We start from the raw sequence: 23,613 nt of genomic DNA, 5'->3' as shown, positions 1-23,613 counted from the left end.
AAGTTCTAAAAAGATAAATACTCTAATAAGTTTAGAAAACTCATGCCAATGACGTTTAAAACTCCCACAACTAGAAACAGCAATTCTCCAATGTATTCCTAACCCCTGATAACTCCTTGCTCATGAGGGGCTGTAACATACCTCCTGGCCAGCCAGAGTTTGGCTGTGGTACAAACAGCAACATCAGCCAGCTCCTGCTGAAAGTGCGCATTCATTCTGTGTTTGGAGTCCGAGAAGGCTTGTAACAAATGAAAAACCTAAACCAAAGGAGAGAAAAAGCAATATCTGCTGTGAAAATATATTTTTTTCTAAATGCAAGTTCCTCCCTTTTAGGTTTCCTCTAAATATTCCCCTCAAAGAAAACAGACACCTGCAGAATGTGGCTCTGGTCTCTTTGCAAAAGGCTTGTTGGTTTTGGAGGATGTAGCAAGTGGCAAGTAACCCACGTACCTGTGCTTTGGGTTCCATACATGATTCCAAAGAAAGGTGAGCAGGCAATCATTTGATACGAGAGCTTACTAGTTACAAACAACCTGTAAGTTGGTTTTAGCAAAGAAATGCAAACATCTTTCTCTATGTTAGCAGTCACTCACAAAAAATGTACCTCTTAAAGCCTAAGTCTGAGAATCTAACTGGTTTACATGTCTGGGTTTATCAGAACAGGCTTGGCTAAAGAAACAGGCCACAAGGACGCTTGCCTTTGCAAACACTCCACAGCGACGTCTGTAAACTATTCAGATTTTTTAGCAGGTCTTTGCTGAGATGTCAGGAGTGGAGGCAGCAAGGCAGACACACCCCACTTTCTCACTCTTACATGACATTATATATTAGAATTAAGCAGAGAAGGACATATCCTGTTCTATCTCTGGATGTCTATATTTAGGACAAAGGCCACAGTTCCAGCAGACACATGACCCAGGGCACGTGCAAGTGTGCATGCCCACCTACATGTGTCATGGATTCACACTCCGATATGACATCAACGAGGCCTTTGTGAGGAGTACAAACCTTCAGAAGAGAAAGAAAGCGGACAAGGGCATAGATGAGATCCTCTGACCTTACCCAGTGCCAAGGAGAAAGACGCATGTCAGAGAAATCCTTCAGTCGCCCTTATCTTAATCAAGGAGGAGGTGGGTGAGCAAAGCAAGTGCAGATAAGCACATGAAGAACTTTGAAAGGCTATTTTAAAACTCAGTTTGTTTTTTCCCTACTGTATCCTTCACCAGAGCTGCAGATGATTCTTTCTCAGCAATAAGATTCAAGTTTTTCTTTTTCTCTCATGTCAGTGAGGGGCATAATTGAGAGTTACATATGGAATGGAGTAGAGAAGAGCAAGGGGCCAAGATAAAAGAGACCTAGAGTCATTGGACCCTACACAAGTCGGAGTTGGCACGTTTTCTGGGGTCAGACATCTGTAATTACCAACAACAAATATATACTGACCACCGTTCGTTTAAAGAAAAAAATAAATGGTGATGAATTTACTGTATGTGCCCTGGCCCGTGTGACTCGGTTGGTTGGGTGTCATTCTATGCACCAGGAGGTTGCTGGTTCAATTCCCGGTAGGGAGCATGCAGGAGGCAGCCAATTGATGTCCCCTCTCACATCAATGTTTCTCTCTCTCCTTCTCCTTTCCTCTCTCTCTAAAAATCAATAAAAAATCTTTTTAAAAATTTATGTAACCACTATTTTTTTTCTAAACAGAAGTACAGAAGTAACTGGACAGGAGAATGCACACATGTCCTAATGGAAACTGAAAACACTTTCTCTAATAATGGACCTGTTATTTCAGAGGCAACAGATCGAATATCACTACTTCACCACACCCCCACAGGGACCCAAACCACCGTCCTGAAGTCTGGAGAAATGGGTCTGGCTGGGGCTTCTGTTCTTCTGTGGTGACTGCCAGAGTGAAAAAAATACCTTCCTCTGCCTGAATCCCACCAGCCTGAAAGACTTGGCAGTGTCACCGGGCCTCGCTTTACTTTTCTCCGCAGCTGCACAGACCCAACCACCAGGGCTTTTCATGGTGTCACAGGATCGTAATTAATCAGCAGACACCAGCAAAATACATGACTGTGGAACTTACTTGTAAAGAAAGCTGTGAGATTTTCAAATGCCTCTCATTTAGAAGCAATCGCTTCAAAAATAACTCCTGATGGATGTTTAAACTTAGTCCTATATTTGCTCACCTTACTTGGCAAAAACAAGGCTGTTTTTGAAACGCTTGGTAGCTCTGGTTTATGAAAATCAGCCTAACAGGTCCATCAATTCTGTCACCTTGGGTACACACCACACAACAATTGTGATCCTGGTCATTCACTGGGAACGGAGAACTCGGAGTGTGGTCGAGCCCAGGCCTGGCATAATTTGGAAACTGCTTATAATACAGAGCTGCCCTGCACCAAACGTGGAGAACCCCAAGCTGCCGGAACTGAGGCTGATGACCAACTGAACGCACAATGAGAGCTGCAAGCAGTTGAGTAGTCACTTTCCGTGACCCCAATTTGCAATGGGATTCAAACATTCCAGCCACAGATATTTATTAAAGAGCTATCACCACTAGGGACTGTCCTGGGAGTCACAGCAGAGAACAGAGTCCCTGCTCCCCTGCAGCTCACATTCTAGTCCCGGATACACGGAGAATCAATAGCTTCCTGACTCTGCCTGGCAGGGAGACACAGCCACGCGGCCGCACCGCCACCACTTCCTCCGCTTCCCCACCTCACCTTGCACTAAGTCCAGGCACAGCAGGAGTTCAACAACCATTCGCTGAACTGATCTCAGGATCTGTTGCCTCTTCCTATACTAACTCTGCCTTTAGGTCACAAGCCCCTGGGTTTGGGGGAGTGCTGTATGTCCCCCGACCCCTCCCTGCTTCGTGGGAATGGAGACACTGAGCTGAGTACCTCGCACTCCAGTGGATTTCTGATCTAGTGGGGAAGGCAGGAGGCTAGATTAGTGGTAAGAATGCAGCCCTAGGGGAAAGGAATGGGCGCAACACACACTTTGGAGCCAGGTGGACATGGGCGTCAACCTAGTTACTATTAGTGGGGCTTTGGGCAACTCACGGAAACAGGTTAACATCCATAATAACAACGATATTATAGGATTATAGAGGGATTTAAAAGAATATATAGTACTTGGCACACACTAGGCACCTTGAAAAAAAAGTTACTTCTCTTCCTTTTTCTGTCTGCTCCCTCCTTTCCAGCCCCCATTCCTGAAATAAACAGTCAGAGAAGGCTTTGTAGAAAGGGACATTCATATTTGGCCTTGAAAAAAATCTTGCCAGAATTGGGAGAACAATATACAAACAGAGGAACGGGAATTATAAAAAAAAAATTTTAAGGGTCTTAAAATATTGGTATTCCCAACAAAAAGAGTAAGCCTTACTATAAACTATGGACTTTAGTTAATGATAATAATGTGTTGATCTCAGTGTATTAGTTGTAACAAACGTACCCTCTAATGCAAAATATTAATAGCAGGAGAAAACTGGGGAGAGGGGACTGGGAGGACCTGCTCAGTTTTTCTGTAAACCTAAAATTGTTCTAAAAAGAGCTATTAATTAAAAATCCTGGAACTGCTCAGGGGACAGCAAGTAGTTGTGTGTGACGAAAGCACAGCCAGGGTGTGTGTGGAAGGTGGGAGGAGACAGAGCTGGAGACAGATCTTAAATGCAACATCAAGAATGTGTGTTCTGTTCTTCATAGCTTTTAAGTGATCAGATCTGTAACTTGGCGGGCAAAAGGCCAGGGTGGTGTAGAGGCTGGATTAACGGGCAACATGACCAACACTACTGCAATAGTCCAGTCAGAAGGTGGTGAGGGGTGAAACCAGAGGCTGAAAACCAAGAGCCTTTGGACAAAAAAAAAAAATGGCTGCAGATGTTTTATTTGATCTGCACGGTATTTTTAAACTTTCCTTTATGAATTGGGAGATTTCACTTCAAACTCATCCTGATTTCCAATTTCTTTTGAAAAATCAAAACATCTGCCATCTTGGGGCCACACTCCCACAGAGCCATTGGGCCTGGGCTGAGGAGCAGCAGCTGCCCCCTTTGACAAGCAATGCATGCTCAGGGTGCCCACTGTCCCCCTACTGACCAGTATGCATGGTCGCTCGGATGGAGTGTCTAGGTTTATCACTTATCTCATGCTCTCCTCCCCACCCCCTTCAACTTATGTAGAATCGAGAGGAAATGAAACATTTACTGAACCCAAATCTCCATCAAAAGTTTGAAGACAAAGGATGCATCAAGAGAGCTGCATGTTTCTATCCACGCCCCTTCATTCACTTATTTGTCTGAAACAGATAGGACTGAACTTGTGACATCCCAACCTCACCCCAATCTAAACAAGAGCAGCAGTGGAACTAAGAGGAAAGGATACATTTGAGAGACTTTGGAGGCTGAAGAGGCAGGGCTTGGCAACTGCTCTAGACGTGGAGTTGAGGGTGAGGAAAGAGACTCTGAACTCAGGCAGCTGGTGCTGGAGGCCCACCCCAGCAGGGATCACAAGAGCACATGTAGCCTTTTTGGGAATGAGGGAGGGGATTTAATGAGTTTGGTTGGGAATGTCCAGTGATAACTGCTCTAGGGAGGGCAGAAGACCAGGAAGTCTTCTGAAAGTGGAGAGGAGCTCTATTAACAATCACACTGGGACAAGCAGGGCAGCTATTTACCTCTAGCTATGGGAGGCCCTTTAGAAAAGCTTGGAGTGGATTTGGAGGTGTCTTCGGCAAAAGAAACAGGAGAAAGTGGTGTTGACTTAAGACAGTTGTGATTCAGTCAGAAAGAGACCAAAAGCACACAGCAAACAACTGAGTGCAGACCAAGCAGCATCACCAGGACTACCATACGCTCCGGACTATCAGCTGGGACTATCACAGGCCGGGACCACCACAGGCTGGGACTGCTGAGAAACGAGATGATCGTCCAGGCCCTGACAAGGAGGGGGCTAGATTTCTGGCCCCTGAGATGCGTGTCTAAATGAAACTGTGGATCTAAGGAAAGTCTGGAGAACCTGGAAGCAGTTACTCTCTGCCCACCCCCATCCCCACTCTAAACACAGGGAGACTCGGGGGAGTTTCCAACCATCTGTGTAAAGCATGGGGTCCATTCTGGCAGCTTTGAATCTTAAAAGTGACTCCACAGAGCAAATGTAATGCTCTTTGAATAAATACCACAGGTCTGAGAAGAGTCATGAGGCAGATCCTGAAAAAACTTGCACTGCACCAGTAAAATATGTCTGGTTTGTGCTGCTGGACTAAAATAGTGACTGTTAGACAAGATCAAGATGATAGATGGCTGTTTGGGAATGTGACGCTGAGATGGGTTTTCCTCTTCACCAAGCATGGCTTCCAGGCAGTTTTCCCCCTTATAAAATCAACAGCACCTGAGCGCCAGGAACCAGCAGGCTCCAGCAATAACAGGACCAGGGTAGGCAGGTCATGAAAAAGGACAACTCCAATAGAAAAAAAGACACTCATTTCAGAGGTCAGATACAAGTGGGTGAATGCATCATAATCATTAACAATCCCAAACACTGAAGAGCAACAGACCTATCCACGTTTGCAACTGTATTTTCTTAAAAACAAATTCTATTCTTCTTTTGCAGCATGCAGACTGGGGACGAACACTTTTGTCCCTATCACATTCAGCCAAGTATAAAATTTCTGCATCTGCCATTTTGCCTAGCTCCAACCCCCACAGCTAAGTCAGAGCCACATTTTTCCGAGCTCAGTGTTTACACAGGATTTTATTTCGGCTGGTAAAACATCTGTATTTTTTCAGGGACTTAAATAAATGATCTATGCCGGGAATGTACAGTATAGGGTGATGTCAGGCCCCCTTTTTTTCTCGACTCACTGGGCAGAACAGGCAAACATTGTTTCAGCCTGTCGCTGGGAATGTGAATATTTATCCTGTCGACTTAATTCATACAAACAGAACTAAACGCAGGCAGGCAGAAGTATTTTATGGCTTTAAGTCAGACTGAAGGGGGGCAGTGGTGTGAGTAGGGGGATGGCCGAGGGAGGAACCTAAACTTTCTAATTCACAGAAACATGCCTAATCATATAACTGTCGGGAAATGGAAATGGATACAGCAAAAATCATTTAAAAGGCAGACTCTGTGTGTGTGTGTGTGTGTGTGTGTGTGTTTAGATGGGAAAGCAAGAGAGAGAAGTTTTCTAACTTATTTGTCATTTCTAATTATTAAAACGTGGGTTAGTATTTAATTGTTCTCTGCTTCAGGCATATCAATCTTATCTCCAACAGGACCACAGGCTTCTCAGAAGCACCCCTCTTTTCTCTTACTTCCACAGTGCAGGGCATGGTGCTGGCTGGGTGTACGTACCTGCCTAGGTCATCTGTGCAGAAAGCTCAACATAACCTTTTTTATTAACAGCCCCACTGCTCCCAGCCTTGGAGGGTCAGTGTGGACTGGGGGCATGACCCTGGGACACTTAAGTTGCTCACCTTGGTCATCCCTATGAGAAAGGGCTCAGTGAGCCTGTGCCACCCACAGGTACCCACCAATCTGATCCCATGCTGGAGGGCAGGCCAGGAAGCATTTCAAGTGGTTACTCCCCAAACCTCAACCTGTTCATCAGATGAGAACACATCCTTAGAAAGGTCTGGGTAAGTTCCCAAAAGGTGACACTTTGCTGTGCTGGGAAAAAGGTCACCAACTACAAAGTGTAATTACTTCCTAGCTGACTCTGGTTTGGGGAAAAGAAGCACAGGAAATAGGCCACGAATATCTTTAAGGACTAACATCTACAAAAACACAAAGTCTCTAGGGGCCTGGAAATTGACTTTGTTGTCTCAAATCCGTTCCCTCCTTTCTATTAACACTCCCACAGTTCTAGTTCAGGAAACCAAAGGCCTTACACCTCTCTGATGGAAACAAGTTAACTGACTGGTCTTTGCCTCTAAAACTTATTTTACACATGGCTGCAGATAAATCTTAAAACCAAGCCCCATTCATATTACTCCCAAATTCAAAATCCTTCAATAATTTCCAACCTCCTATAGAATTTGCTGGGCATTAAAGGCTCAACTCACCTTTCTACTAGTTGTTTTACTCCTTAATTTCTCCTCTTCATGTATCTATTCTGTGGCCACTGAGGCAGACAACTTCCCATTCTGGACAACTTACAAACGCTTTTCTATGCAGGATGTCCCTTCCATTTCTCCCCTATCCTCTCCAGCTCTGCCTACTGATATTTCATTTCCGCTGTAAGGCCCACCATAAAGCCTTCCTCAGCTTTCTTCAGTTGCCCCCAACCCCACCCTAAGAATAACTTTTTTTCCTATTCAGCTTCATTTACATATACCAGTGTGTGTGTGTGTGTGTGTGTGTGTGTGTGTATATATATATATAATCCTGTCATCATGGCTATCAATCTACAATTTCCCTGTATAGCTCTTTGAAGGAAGGGACTGTGTCCCAGTTTTCATAGCCCCGGGACCCCAAGGATAAGTAGCTTTGTCTGTCAGACAGACGGGCTCAATAAAGAGAGCATTTATTTACTTCTAATTCTACCATGCCACCTTGCCAGCGGTGGTAGAAGCAGAACCTATATTCACACCAGCAGCTGTGGTACTAAATCTCTCTAAACTCTCTCCACACAAAAGGGTTGGAGAAAATACATAGCATTAAAAAGAGAGTGAGTATATGTTTCGCCTGAGTCATATCTGGCCTGGTACTCCAAATTTTACAATTCAATTAGGAGTCTGGCACCCAGAAGAGGCATCAAGGGCCCTGAGTAACATGTTGGGTTTAGAAAGTGATGTCAAAAGTAGTCAATCTTAACCCAACATACAAACAAAGACGTGTATTTAAAGAATTAATAATTTACAAAACAATGATTTAATACCTGTTCTAAATAAAGAGTTCCTAACTTTAGAACAGTGGTCCGTGAGGTCCAAAAGGTTGGCGACCACTGCTTTAGAACACAGATACATTTCTGAAAAGCTACGTATAAAAATTTTTAAATTACAAACTATTTATTTATAGAATAAATCTGTTTAAGTTCTTTAGGGGAAGCTCTCTTATATATGATAATTCATCTTTTCTACATATCTGGAGCTTTACCTATTGAATTTCCTTAAAGTTAATATTTAGATCAATAAGAAATTCTTTAATGTAGCATAACTTATTAATGAAAAATAATAGATAATTTGTTCAATCAAGATAGTTAGCTTTAAAGCAATATAGAAAGAAAAAAGCTGACTGTAGTACGAATGAAACAAAATTAGTTAAGAATCAACAATTATTGCAGCTGAGTGATAGTTAAGATAAATGGGACTCATTACATTATTCTATCTACATTTGTGTATATTTAAATTTTTCTATATAAAACTTTTAAGAAAGATTTAGAGAAGAAGATAAGAAGGGAAAGAGGAAAGCATGCAGCTATAGGACATAGAGATGAAGTCAATATTAAAAGGTTTATGATCTAGTGCAGGGTATAAGATATGTACATAACTAAAATTCAAGGTAGAAAACAGTAAGTACTATAAAGAGAGAGAAAGAATAGAGGGGCCAGAAATAAATGTGCTAGAAATACAGTAGGTGATAAAAGTGATATTTAAACAGTAGTGAAAAGATTGATTTATTCAATAAAGGGTATTAAAAAACCAACTAGTTCTTTGGGAAATAATATGGTTAGATCCCTACCCAAAGTCTTGCATTGAAATAAATTCCAGATGGAGAAAATAATCAAATGTAAAAAAAAAAAAAAGCCCATTATAAAAATACTAGAAGAAAACAGGAAAATGTTTTATAATCTTCAGGTAAAAATGGGCTTTCTATAAGTCTGTCAACACAAAAACTGAAAAAGTAAAAACTACAAGGAATATTCAAAAGTAAAGGGAAAAGGGGGTAAAATATTTGCTAATCCCCCTAAGGAACAAAACTCTTGCAAATTAATAACAAAAATGAAAGTAATTGAATAAAATAAGGCAGGGAGTTACAAACTTTCACCATTCATAGCACCCTTAGCACCTCAATAATCTTTTCATGGTACCTCTAGGCCAAAAGAAATACCTAATAGTTCCATTTATTAAGTAGTTAGGTCCAAACAACCTAATAAGTATTTATACCCTAACAACTTAGGAACTGTTTGAAAAAATAATACACATAAGTTGAAAGAAAAAATATTTTGATTTCATTCCTTAATAACCACAAATACGTACTAATGGGATATGTGTGCCTGTTGGCTACTCATAACTTCCCAAGCCTCGGGATTGTTGGACTCCACCCTCATTCCTGTTCCATATTGATTTTCTCATGGTACTTGCTTTTTATAGCAGCAACTATCAAATACTCAACTTTGCAAAGATATATAGCATCTTCTAAAGGAATGCAGTGCAAGCTAATGTTGATAAGTGTAAATAGCTTCGAGCTAGTAGATCTCATAATATTTCACAGATGGTAAACATCATTGTGTTTCTCTCCCAAATTTAAAATATCCCACAGAGCTTTGGCACACACTTTGGGAACTGCAAATATTTAGCAAAGAATATAAACAAGCAATTCACAGATGAAATACAAATATAGCCAATAAACATATGAAGACATGTTTAACTTCATTCATGTTTAAGGAAGGGCAATTAAAACAATAATTTAAAAACAACAACATTAATTTGTACAGAATTTTTCTTAAAAATTAGTAGGTAGGACCCCCATCTAATAACTAGGTAAGAAAACAATACTCTCATTCATCATTGGTGGGAACATAAATTGTCACCTTTTTTGGGGGGTGGGGGGATAACCAGCAAGGCCATCTTGTTACACATAAATGTGTACATTTTTTTTTTCCTGTACAGTGGTCTCCCTCGGAGCTAGACAAAGTAGCAACTTGGAAGTCATGCACTTTCTTCAGTGCAATACCCACTTCTAGGCATCTCACAGAAAGTAGTATGGGCAAAGATAATAGATGCCCAAGGATGATCTTCAGTAGCACTGACTCTAACAGGAAAATTCAGAAACAACCAATACAGGACCAATAGAAAAAAATTATGGGATATTTCTACAAGTATCCCATCACAGAAAGCCAATCTGTATAGCTATTAACAAGAATGTTGTAGGTTTATATAGACTAACATGGAAATATCTCTACACTGGTAAGTAAAAAAAAGCAAGCTGCAAAAATAGTACGATTCCATTTTTTTATATATATATATTTTATTGATTTTTTACAGAGAGGAAGGGAGAGGGATAGAGAGTTGGAAACATCAATCTGAGAGAAACATCGATCAGCTGCCTCTTGCACACTCCCTACTGGGGATGTGCCTGCAACCAAGGTACATGCCCTTGACCAGAATCGAACCTGGGACCCTTGAGTCCGCAGGCTGACGCTCTATCCACTGAGCCAAACCAGTTAGGGCAACGATCCCATTTTTATTGGTACCAAATTATTAACAGTGAGGGTGGGATTTTTTTACTTGGTGATTTTTTTTTTTTTTTGGAATGGGCTCCCATTGGTCAAGTTTGAAATAATTTTATTATTTTTAATTTATATTTATTTTTGATTAACTAATATTAAAATTCAATTAATGTTTAGGGGTGAAAGTTTGTTGAACTTTTCTATAATTTAGAAAGTTTTACAGTAAAAATGCATTACTTTTTTTAGAACTTTTGTAAAGAAATAATTATAATCTCATAACAAGTTGCAAAACTAGTAGCATTGTACTTTTCAATCATCTTTTCCCAATTGTGGCTTCTTATGTAGTAATTGCAGTACTATATCAAAATCAGAAAATTGACATAGGCATATTACTATTAACTAGGCTACCTACCCTATTCATTTTTGCCATTTTTTACATGTATTCACATGTGTGTGTGAGTGTGTGTGCGCGCGCACAATTTTATCCCATGCATGGATTTGTGCAACCACCACGACAATCGAGCATACAGACTGCCTTATCACCACAAAGGAAGAATGCATTATTTTGGGAATCAGAAACAATAGAAGCTAAGTAATGTTCTTTTTATCATGTATTCCCTAACTCCATACTCAGTATTAAAATTCACATACAAATTATTGGGACAGGTGACTATGTGGTATTTTTCACTAAGAGATAAAATCAAAGAAAAGGAACTTTTCAACGCCCCCAAGAGGAAGTTAGGCCTTCCAAGGCTTCTGCTGGCCTCTTCCTTTGACTTTTCAGGCTGGTACCCAATGAGGTTTGGAGAGCATGTCAGAGGAGAGGCCCACTGAGAGTAGAGAAGGCTGGCCACAGGGGAAGCAGGTAGCAGCATTTTGGAGAGCTGCAGGAAAATCATTAGTGTTGCCTCTTCAGCAAGCAAAGCCAAAGGAAATGCAAAGTTAATATATTAATTTGTGTTTTCCGGATTTTAGAGTTGCCATAAAATCTGCTTTATAGAAGAGTCTGACCGACAGAAAACTGTTTGGCCTTCAGGCCAGTAACCCACATTACTTGGAGCTGCCCAGTGAGGGGTTTGGGGAAAAGGGCCTGCAAACCTGGGCCTGGGCTGCAGCCAGCCTCGGAGTCAGAGGCTGACAGCACATTGTGGCAACAGAGTCCTCTTTCTGAAAAATGAACATGGAAATTTTTTTTGACTCTGGGTTGCAGCTTATTTCAAAGGTCATCAAAGTAAACAAAAGGAAAAGACTGTGAATCTTTATAAGTCAAAAAGTGACAACTGTTTATAAAGCAACAGTTTATATTTTCTCATGGAGGAAGGAAAAAGAATGATTCCTCTAAGCTCCAGGAAGGAGATTTGGGTGGGTCCCCCTTCCCCCTCCCCCGTCCCCCCGTTTGTTTGTTCATTTGCCATTCAACACCTCCAGCAGTGAGGTCCAGGAACATCTGCTGCATCCATTTTATGTGGAATTATAGAAGTCTACTGGATGGCTGGCATTTGTGGAATAAACCATGTCTTAAGAAGCAAAAGCCTCTACAGCCCTTATTGGTAACTGCCTTCCGAAGTGTTGCTGAGGATGGGGGATGCCCAAAGTCATGCAGGCAGGCTGCACACAGTAAGGTCTCTCTAAATCTGGAGACCAGTTTCCTACTAGGGCAACTTTGTTTGGAGAAGGGTGATTTCGTGAGGTCTGACTGAAATAAAAGGTCATGAAACCAACCATTAGGAAGTTTCCTCTGATCCCTGGGAGTGATCAAAACACCTTTTTCACTTAGGAATTTTCTTGGTTGAGCTGACAAACTCTGGACAATCATCATGGGTAAACTTCTAACTGGATTTCATATCTGTTATCGGATATATTTCAAAATAATGAAACTAGATGGCATCAAAATAATAATCAAGCCCTAGCCAGTTTGGCTCAGTGGCTAGAGCATCAGCCCTCAGACTGAAGGGTCTCAGGTTTGATTCTGGTCAAGGGCACTGTATCTCGGTTGCAGGCTCAATCCCCAGCTGGTTGGGATGCGTGCAGGAGGCAACAAATAAATGTCTCTCTCTGTGTGTCTATTCCCCTACTTCCTCTCTCTCTAAAAATCAATGGAAAAATATCCTCAAGTGAAGATTAACACAACAAAAATCTAAAAGGTACTTTTTACATGGGATGCTGTGTTCATTAATCATGTGCTTCCCAGTCTGTTATAAAGATTGCATATTATTTCTACTTATCGGGTAAGGCCCAGTTCATTAGCTCCCTCTGTGAAGTTCTCCTTGACAATTCTAGGTTGTGGAAATCTCTCCATCCTCTCATTGCATAGTATTTATTATCTGAACCACTCATTTGGCACCTAAGATATGTTGCCTTGATTGCTATTTATCTTTTTATGTAAACCATGTTGTTTTATCTCCTACAGAGCCTTACAGGAATGCAAACGTTTGTTGACTTGATTTTAAATTTAAGTCAATTACCATGTGGGCTGAGATAAACAGTACTTTCAAGGCAATAGTTAACTCAATATAGTGAAAGTAAACACCAAGACTGCTTGCAAATGGGTTGGCTTACAAAGATGACCAATGAATATAAGTCCTTGAGATTGGAATATGTTTGTGGTGTGGGCAATCAGCCTGCTTTTCCTAGCCTACTAACATGTCATGTTATCTACATGGGTTCATCCTCCTCCAAGCTCATCTTGAGAAAACTCATAGTCTTCCCTCTAAACCTACTTCAGTTCAAAGACTGGCGCCTCTACCAAACTCCAGGAACTGTTAAGCTTATTTGCTGAATAAATGGCTGAATGAAACAATGACTCCAAGTAACCATCCCAAATCCATTTTGGCCTGTCCCCTTTCACCATATTGCTGGAAGGCAATGAGGATCCATTTTAGGAAAGTTCTAAGAGAACAAGCTCTCCCAGCCCAATATTGGGACTGATGACAATGGGACAACAGGCTACACCCACTTGACTCATACTGAGAAACATTAGTCTTTAGACCAGTGGTTCTAAAAATTGGGGTGATTTTACCCCCAAGAGACATTTGGCATTGTCTAGAAACATTTTTGGTTGTCTCAACTGAAAGGGGGTGCTACTGGCATCTAGTGAGTAGAGGGCAGAGATGCTGTTAAGCATCCTACAATGCCCAGGGCAACCCCTCTCAACAAAGAATTATCCAGCCCCAAATGTCAATAGTGCCTAGGTGCAGAAACCCTGGCTTACTGTAAGAGGCCAGGCTTTGTAGTCAAGACCTAGCTGGTGACCTTGGGAAAATTATTTTAATTTCCTCACCTATAAAATGAAGCTAACAATATAATTCATCTCATGAGATTATTGTTAAGTCTAAAAGGTAACTGATGTGAAAGTACCTTGTAATTACTCTCTAAAGATTGGTCATCCTTATTAATGGATGCCTCATGTGTGATTTTAATTTTTCAGTGCACTTCAGGCATCTCTCGTGTTGGTGTAAAAAGGAGACTCACCTCACTGCCTCCATTCATCTGGGGTATCTATGCTTTCCTATCTATGTTTATTTAGTTCTCAGTTATTTGGTAGCTTTCTTACTCCTCAGTGGTACCTGCTTATTATGTCCTTTCTTTGGCACTTGTTTTTGCTTGGCCACTGGACTTCTGCCTGTTGCAGTAATGTTCTTTAGCAATACTTTTTTTAGTGGTCTCTGATGATTTTTCCCAGAAACTGTACTTTCTGACTAATCATCTTACTAGAGTTCATAACAATGACCAAGGGTATGGCAAGGATAAATTAATGATTGTCCCTCAGGTGCTTTGAGAAGTGTAAGTACAGTCCTCTTTATCAAGTTTGCCCTTTCTGACATAAGCTACATTTTCTGCACGTGTGATTTACATAGAAGAGTAAGTTGTGCCGTTCAGTGTCTCAGAAAAACAATCTGGTAACCCTTAAAGATATCAGCTGTCAGCTATGACCTCAAGAGGTTTATCCTTGATACTCTTTCCTACAGAGCATACTCCATAAATTCACAAATCCAGAGGTAGGATTTCCAGCTCTGTTTTCTGCCTCAGAGAGGCAACCACGTCAAAATAACCTAAGTAAGTGCATTCTTATTTTCCTAAAATTTCCTGAATGGCCCAAATCAGGTAACACTTTAACAAGTACTTTAGCTTCCACCATGGCATGTGTTGGGTTAATCTGGCCAGTTGGCATGCATTTTAGTCAAAGGAAGCAAAGCATCCTTCCTGTGTATATTAGTCTCATAAAACGGATATTTGGATATTTCATATAGCAAAGGCTATGGACTTACATTGTAGTCTTCCCTGAAAGGTATATAAATGTATTTAAAATTCCATAGGTTCTTGGTTTAAAAAACACACACAATATAGTAGTTAGTCCCAATCTTCTTGAAATTAGTGGTGAACTCTTAGTAGAATGGATCATGTCTCCATAACAGGTAGAATCTTAGCTATCAAGAAAATAGAATTTACTCAGAAACCTTTGAAGTGGCTCACTTTCTGAAGAAAGTGGAGTTTTACTTGGGAAAAAGTCACAAATAAAGAGACCAGGGTGAATTTGAAGTTGCATACATACAATTGGTAGTTAACCCTCTATAACCACCTGGGTCTTCTTATTTCTCACACCTCCAAACAATTTCAGTGAAAAATAAAAGATATTCAATAGTTTCAATAGGATTAGAGTATGAAGGTGGGTGAAGAGGGGAGGTATCCATAACATAGTAGCAGAATGCAACAAGAAAGTATTAACTTTATACATACTACCTCTTAATATTGGAGGAAAATGAGGCCAAGACACAAACCATTAAGATCCCCAATGAAGTTACTAACTAAAACAAGAAATTAGGATTCTCTATATTTCTATGGAAAAAATATCGTAGTTTCTCAAAATATAAAAAATAATATTACTGTGTGATCCCACAATTCCACTTTTGAAAGGCGGGCCTCAAAAAGACATGTGTACATCTATTTCATGCAACATTCTTCACAATAGCCAAAAGATGGAAGCAACCCAAGTGTCCACTGACAGATAAACGAGTACACAAATGTGGCATATTACACACAACGGAATATTACTCAGCTATACAAAGGATGTTTTGATACAGGCTACAACGTGGATGACCCTTAAGGACATGATGGAAAGAGAAATAAGCCAGTTAACAAAAAACAAATATTGTATAATTTCACTTATATGAGTGAGGTCAAGGACACTCCAACCCACAGAAACAGAAATGGTTGTTGCCAGGAGTTGGGGAAAAGAAGAAATAGGGAGTTACTGTTTAATGGGTATATACTAGTAAGTTTCAATTTTGCGAGATGAAAAACCTTTGAAGATTGGTTGCACAACGATGTGAATATACAGGGGCAGGCAAAAGAAGGTTCACAGTTATGAGTACAGAGTTTATACTTGTATTATTTATTATTACATTATTTATTTGTATTACAACCATAAACCTCCTTTTGCCCTCCCCTGTACTTAATGCTACTTACTGAACATTTAAAAAATGGTTAAAATGGTAAACTTTATGTGCATTTTATCACAATTAAAATTTTTAAAGTTTTTAAAAGATGTCCTACATTCAAGTCACCAATATTCAATATTGTAACGTATTCAGTATCATTTCTGGGACATATTTTACATCCTCCAATTACAGAGGTCCTCCATCTATTAAAAAAGCTTTGTGATATAAATGTCTAATCATGAGGTGGTACACTTGAAACTAATATAATAATGTATGTCAACTATAATTTAAAAAATTTTTTTTAAATAGCCTTGTGAGTGAACTACACATTTACTTTAGAGTACCAACTTATTGTGAGACTGCAGTAATTAGATGCCCTTAGAATCCCATTTGACTTCTTTTAATTCTTAAAAAATTAGCATCAGGTGCTAATTAAAAATAGCAAAGTCTATCATTAGAGGCAAGCTATCGGTTGTACTAATTGTAGAGGAAGGAAGACTTTTCATGTACACTGAGATACTGGAATGTCTGAGCAGATTGTAATAACCTGTTTTATTGCTTTTCTAGTGTCCACTGCTTTTCCAGTCTCTCTACACCATGGCGGGGAGGGGGACACACCACCATAGACTAAACTCTCAGACAAAGTTTAATTTTTAAAAATTTTCTCCATTGCAGAGTATTTTAAAAAGTATTATGCTTACCAGAGAAGATGTAGTTGAGCGTATTTTTATGATCAGTATGTCTCTATACGTCATCAGAAGGAGATACAAAAGTTTGTTTTATAATATACACTGTGCTGAACCTTAAACTCTACCTCCCATGCAATATCCTTCTCTGCTCACACCAAAAACCTGCTCAACATTTTAGCCCCTTTCATTATCCCCACTCCACACCACCTTTTTAAACCTGTTGATAACTGTATCTTTCATTTAGCTATGCTGAAATCCGTTCAAAATTTCACCAACTCACCAACTTAAATTCCATCAAGACAGTCCTTTTCTGTCCTTCTCCATCCTCCCAATACTTATCCAACCTAATAACATAGGTCAGGATATCTATGGGCTCTAATTCACTTACTTCCTTTTCTACTTCACTATAGCAAGGACACCTTCCCCAATATCTCTAGGCATCCAGCTGTAAAACTGAAATAATATAACCAACTTTCCCTCCATTGCTCTGGATGAGGGTGTCATAAGGACTGCTGACCTCCCTGCTCCTTATAAAATGTGTTGTGCACAGTTATTATTGTTATCTCTGTCCCGGTTTCCCACGACTCTTACTTCATGCCCCTTGATCCTGACCACAAAACACTGTGTTACTAAACAGCTCACTCAGCCTCCTGCTTCCTCCATTCCTGCCTTGGGTCAGTCTTGCCAGCTGCCCTTTAAACTTGGAAGAGTCTCCCCTCACATCTGCCAATTTGCTATTTCAAATGCTTCCTTCTTATTCATGTCTGCCTGCCTGCTCTCTACATGAATGGCCAGGAGCACCCTTCCTAGAGCAGAAGAAAGTAAGTGATGAAATGAAACCTAGAACACTTTTTGCCCATTAAAAATTTGAGCTTAGAAATGTCTATATTTTCTTATTGCCCTCCATTGTCTTTTAACTTCGAAGGCAAATTACCTAGAAATGTATAATATTCCTCACTGGGGGTGGTGGTGGTAAATCTCTGTTATCTCCTGGACCTGACGAAAGGATCACATGTATCTTACAGTGACTCATTTTTATACATTGAATCCTTCCTCTCTTCCACTCGTAACCAATGTTTTCCACACTTGCCTCACCATCAGAATCACCTATTTGCTCATTAAAAAGGCAGATTCTGGGGTCCTACCTCAGATACACACAATCAAAATCTTTAGGGTAAGAGCTTGGAAATCTGTATTTTAAACAGCAGGCCAGATAACTCTTGTATCAGGTAAGTTTGGAAACATTTGACAGCCTATTAAATCATCCTGTTTTTGTCAGTGTCTTAACAACCAGAGGTCTGAAGGTATATATAGCCAGATGACCTGAATTAGTCAGGATTTAGTCATGAAGCTTCTACCTATTCCAGCCATGCTGATAATGTGACTTAAAATTAATACTATGTGAATTTATATTGTAATTTTTCTGTTTTAGATATGTTGCTTATTTTTCCCATGTCATACAAGATTCTGGTGATGAATTTATACTGCTTTATATCCACCCAATGGTTAATTAGCACAATATTGAGCATTTAATTGAAACTCAATTAAAACATTACTGATTGATCAATACAGGCACCACCCAACTTAAAAAAAAAAAAGCCTGAAAACTTCATGGCCTGAAACCTATCTGAGTAGCACAGCCTCCTTCCCTCACCATCAGGTCAATGAGAATGAGAATGCAAATTTAGGTTTGTCTCTTGGCCTGAAAGAGCAAGGCAATTATTCAGTGATTTGGCCAGATTTCTAGAAATGATTGTTATGCTTTGTCTGACTGCCTAGATTTCTCATAATAGAGTCAACTTCCTTTCATCTCTCAAGGAGTACTGCTTTGGGTTCTTGCCACCATCATGCTGGGGAGATCTCAGTTAATGATTTGCATCTGATAGCTTATAAAAATTCAAGTAGCAAGCCTGCTTTTAGGCACAGACACACAAGGAAGAAGTTCAAGTATGCTTATTTTAAAACATACTTATTTAAAACATGAAGACCATTCTAGTTTAAAATATAAATGTCAATAGAAAGAAATGTAGGACAAAAGTGCAATATTATCAATTATGTAATGTTCAGAAGAATAAAGTTGAGCAAACAACAGAAAGCCAATTTATTCAAGAAGTTACCACTGAAAACAAGTTTCATTGGGAGCGTGTACTACAGCTGTGTTCAGCATTCCATTTTTCAATAGGATGAACCCATTCTCCATTAAATAAAAAGCTTCAAATGTAAACAATGAATGGCCTGTCTGATGAAATTCATCCCTGAAACTGAGCAGATTTCTAAATCAATGCATAGACCAGGCTATTTATAAACTCTACTTCCCATCAACCTCAGCACTATGTCAACTAACAATAACAAGTTAATGTTTTCCAGTAATCTCCACTGTGCCATTTAATTGCCAGCTCTCAGGCCAAGGTAAACTCAGCAGTAACAAAAGAGCTAACATCACAATAAAAGAATGAGATTAATTAATTTACATTTCTGCTTTGAAGTGAATGCTGAAAATCATGACCATAACATACCCTTTATCAGGCATGAGCTTTAATTGTGCCAAATAGTTTATAGAGTGATTTGAAGGTAAAGTTTAAAAATATTCTTGTTTTTAATTAACCACAAACTTCAATCCTTGGAGATTTTTTTTTTTTTTATCAAGAACCTCCTCTTTGTAGTATTATAGAGAGTATATAAGTCCCCAAATTGTCAAACACAATTTTTAAACCCTGGCCACCATTCTTAAAGTTTTTTTAAAAAAATGGAAATATCACTTAACATACCCCAACTGAAGTGTAAAGATTGATGAATTTTTATACATGCCTAATTATATAGTTTTTACTTGTAATAATGTAACTCAACAAATGCTTCCATTACATAAGATTATTATCATGTTTGTCCTAAAAAGTACATTATAGCATTCTTTTGCATTGTGGTTAAAAGGAAGCATTCATTCTCTTCTTCCACACTGACTTACATGTTAACAGATATTGAGTAATCATAATATAAGAATTAGAAGCACTCATTTTTTTTTTTGTTGGGGGAGGGATGAACCTTCAAAATATAAAATAAGAAAATGCTCTTATAAAAAAAATGAAGACAAAAGAAGAAAAGCCAAAATGTACGCTTTTTACTACAAAGGGAAAGATCATTAACTCTGATTTTCAAACTCTGATTTTTTTGTAAACTCATCCCTGAACTCAACTCCTCAGTAAACAAAATGGGTTAAACTTTCATAGTTTTTCCAACTAAAACGGTTTTACAGTTTACAGTCTGTAGATCAAATCATTTTGGTCTGTTTTCCAAACCTCCACATACAATTTGGTCACTTAATTGCTAAGAAAGTCCAGTATCATTTCCCTTTTCTGGTACACTGAGAAATCACCTGTCATTTTAGCAAATATATATATATATATACACACACACACACATATACACATACATACATACATACATATATGCTAAATTTCCCCATTGCTAAATATCAACTCCACAAGCTGGTGATGGATTATAAAACCCAGGCCCAGGATATACAACTCATCCCAGATTTCTGATGGTTGAGATAACTAACCATCCTAGGTGTTGGGTTTTTGTCACATTCATCCAAACACATTCTCTGATCTTTTAACTGCCTGTTGTCACCTCCTCCATAATATATATTTCTTTCTTAGTAGGCTACAATGATGATGTGCTCAGCTAAACAAATGTGTACATATCAGGGGCAAATATCTAAGAAACATCAACACTTTCTGGATACAGAATAATTGTAAAAAGACCAATTTGAGTTCATAAGCAGTCTTTTTAAACAAAAATAACTTTTAAAGAGCTGCTGATCCATTATTTAAATATCATGAACTACACTAAAACAAATGACTATCAAGTAGTATTTCTGTTAAACTAAACCTAAATAAATTCAGAAGATTCATTTGTAATGAACATTCATGAAGGAAGGTGAATTTGTGTACAGTTTTAATGCCAGAAGTATAAAAAACAAAACTCTAAAATAATAAAATTCAAATTAATGCAATTTTCTCTTTAATCTAGAAAAATATCACTCTTTTTAATGAACAAAGTGAGAGTTGGCATGGCCATTAAACCTGGAGTCCTAAAGTCAGGAGTTTCTAACCACTCTGAGAACTTTGTATTATAGGGTGTGAAGGTACTCAAATCTTCATGAAATCAAGACAGCTGATAGAGGGGAGTTTTCTACAACACAAGTTTTCTTGTTCTGCTGTGCAGCATTCCTATATTTCATGTCACCAAAAGGAAATGGGCCGTCTAGTCCCTATCAAAGTGGCAGCAAGTTCAACTTCCATTGTGACAAAAGTAGAGCATTGGTCCAATAAGTATTTAAAATTTCCATGAGATTATCACAGACACAGTTATTTCTAATCCTATCAATAGGAAAACAGAGAAAAAGAAGAAAACACTATCACACCCTTCAGATTATTAAAAAATAGCATTATGCTAGTTCATTCACCCAACAAAGCTTTATTGAGGGCTCAAGGTCAAATGCTATGGTGGGTGTACAAAATAATTATGTCCATTCTCACTACTCTTATTCAGTATTACTAGAGTACTGGTGCACGAATTCGTGCATGGGTGGGGTCCCTCTGGGTGGCCTGCAGGGATGGGGCCGAAACCTGCAGTCCAATGGCACCTGCCGCTCCTGCTCATCCCGGCTCCACTGTGCCTGCCACGGGCTTGCGCCCAATCAGTCCTGATGGGGAGAGGCTCATGCTGCTGCAAGAGCACTCACCAGCCAGGAGCCCTGCATTTGGCGCCCTCCCAAGGGGAGTGGCCTGCGGGATCGGGCTGAAACCAGTTCTCTGACATCCCCCAAGGGGTCCCAGATTGCAAGAGGGCACAGGCCAGGTTGAGGGACCCCACCGGTGCACGATCAGGCCAGGGAGGGACTACAGGAGGGCTCCAGGGTGTGTCCGGCTCATCTCGCTCAGTCCACATCAGCCAGACCCCAGCAGCAAGCTAACCTACTGGTTGGAGCATCTGCTCCCTGGTGGTCAGTGCATGTCATAGTGACTGGTTGACCAGTCAACTGTCTGTCCCCTGGTAGTCAGTGCACGCCATTGCGACTGGTCGACCAGTTGACTGTCTGCCCCCTGGTGGTCAGTGCACATCATAGTGAGTGGTTGAGCAGCCTTAGCATATTAGCATATTACACTTTGATTGGTTGTTCGGTTATTCTGCCATTCGGTCTATTTGCATATTACCCTTTTATTATATAGGAGGATACTGGAGACCCTAGCCAGTGCAATAAGACAAGACAAGGAAATAAAAAAGCAAACCAGTTGGGAAGAAAAAAATTAAACTGTCTTATTCATAGATGACATGATTATCTATCTTTGCAATAAAATCCTACAGAATCCATTTTAAAAAGACACAATAACTAACAAGGTTAGCAAGGTCTCAGAATATGAGATCAATATTTAAAAATTAACTATATTCTCTAAAGACTAGCAATAAACACTTGGAATCTGAAATCTAAAAAAAAAAAAAGGTCACTTCTAATAGTATCAAATGGTATCTGATAGTATAAGTATAAAAAAAATGTTTAAGATTCATCATCCAAGAATTGTATAGGCCTGTATTCAGCAAACTTTTTCTGTAAAGGACCAGAGAATAAATATAGTAGGTTTTCTGGGTCATATGGTCTCTGTTGTAACTATTTAATTCTGGCATTATATTGTAAAATCAGCCATAGAAAATGGGCTGCATGTGTTCCAATAAAACTTTATTTATAAAAATAGGAAGCAGATAGATTTAGTTTGTAAATCAGTTTGCCAACCCCTGATCTAGAGATTAAACTTAGTGTATCTCCTTATTTACTACTGATTAAGGTCCCAGACTTAGAGAAGTTCCTTAAGAACTTGTAGGCTTTTGTGGGGTAGACACACAAAAAATTTCTGTCCAGCGGAACAGATAACCCCAAAGATTTATAATCTGTTGGACATTAGACTGTCTTATATAATTCAGCAATCTTATTCTTACCTTCTGTTAAATTGCCTATAAATGCCATAGTTTTTCAGATACTCTTTGAACCTATCATAACATCTTACTGATTCCCTTATTAATTAGTGGGTTAAATATGTTTTACACATGTTCATTTTATATTTGCCTGAAAGTGATGATTTTACCTTTATGAAAATTATACTTTAACAATGTCAATTCTCCCCTATTGCTCTAAAGAGTCAATGCAATTCTAATTTTAAAAAACCATCAAGATTTTTATTTGAAATGCATCAAACCCATGTTTAAATGTGGAGAAAACTGATTTCTGTATAATATTCAGTCCTATAAAAAACATGCAGCATCCTCAGGTAAAACCAGGATAACCAACAGAAGTCATATTACAAAGGATCTTTATTAGAAATGAGAATTAGGTGATTGAGTACAGCACAGTATAGAACTGAGGAGTATAAGCTCTGAAAGCCTGGATCAGTCACTTTCAGCAGTGTGACCTTGGGCAAGTTACTTAATCTCTGAGTTTGTTTCCTCACTGTAAAACAGTACTTACTTTCTTGGATTGTTATGAGGATTTAGTGAATAAATATATGTAAGAGTATAAAACAGAGTAAGTATAATGTAAGTGAGGACTAACAGTATTATTACAAAGTGAATACTAGTATATAGAAATCAACCACTTTCAAAAGTAAAAGAGCACAAGTCAGAAGACAAAAGATAAGAAAAGTCCTTATGATAACAGTAACAAGAAGTACAAAAGAGAAATATATAATCTACATGAAAAAGCTTTAAAATAGGCTACTGAGGACCATAAAAGACAAATGAATGGAAAAGCATACCGAGTTCTTGAATCGGTCAATAGCATAATAAATGATATGAACAGTAGATAATTTAATGTATAAATTTAATGTGATCCCAATTAAAAATACTTATATATTGATAGAATGAAGGATGGGGGAAGTAGGCAAGTTGATTCAAAGTTCTTAGGGCACTGAAAAAGAAAAGTAATGAAGGGGAGTTAGTCTCCACCAAATTATAAAACATTATAAAGTTACTACAAGCAGCTGGTGTGTAAATAGATAAACTGTTCAACGAAACAGACTAAAAACACAGAAAAT

At 39.0% G+C, this 23,613-nt stretch overlaps 1 protein-coding gene across 4 annotated transcripts in view; it reads right to left on the bottom strand.

Moving 5' to 3' along the window:
* Positions 1-23,613, bottom strand: part of THADA (THADA armadillo repeat containing) — a 297,259-nt gene that overhangs the window by 92,346 nt on the left and 181,300 nt on the right. For all 4 annotated transcript variants that reach the window (XM_059659977.1, XM_059659980.1, XM_059659979.1 and 1 more), the window contains one exon: positions 142-257. In XM_059659977.1, coding sequence (XP_059515960.1) covers positions 142-257 — 116 coding nt within the window. The remainder of the gene's footprint in view (positions 1-141; positions 258-23,613) is intronic.

Source organism: Myotis daubentonii, chromosome 12 (assembly GCF_963259705.1).
Source record: "Myotis daubentonii chromosome 12, mMyoDau2.1, whole genome shotgun sequence".
In the NCBI taxonomy this organism is placed as follows: domain Eukaryota; kingdom Metazoa; phylum Chordata; class Mammalia; order Chiroptera; family Vespertilionidae; genus Myotis; species Myotis daubentonii.
This window is presented reverse-complemented; position numbering and strand designations above follow the sequence as displayed.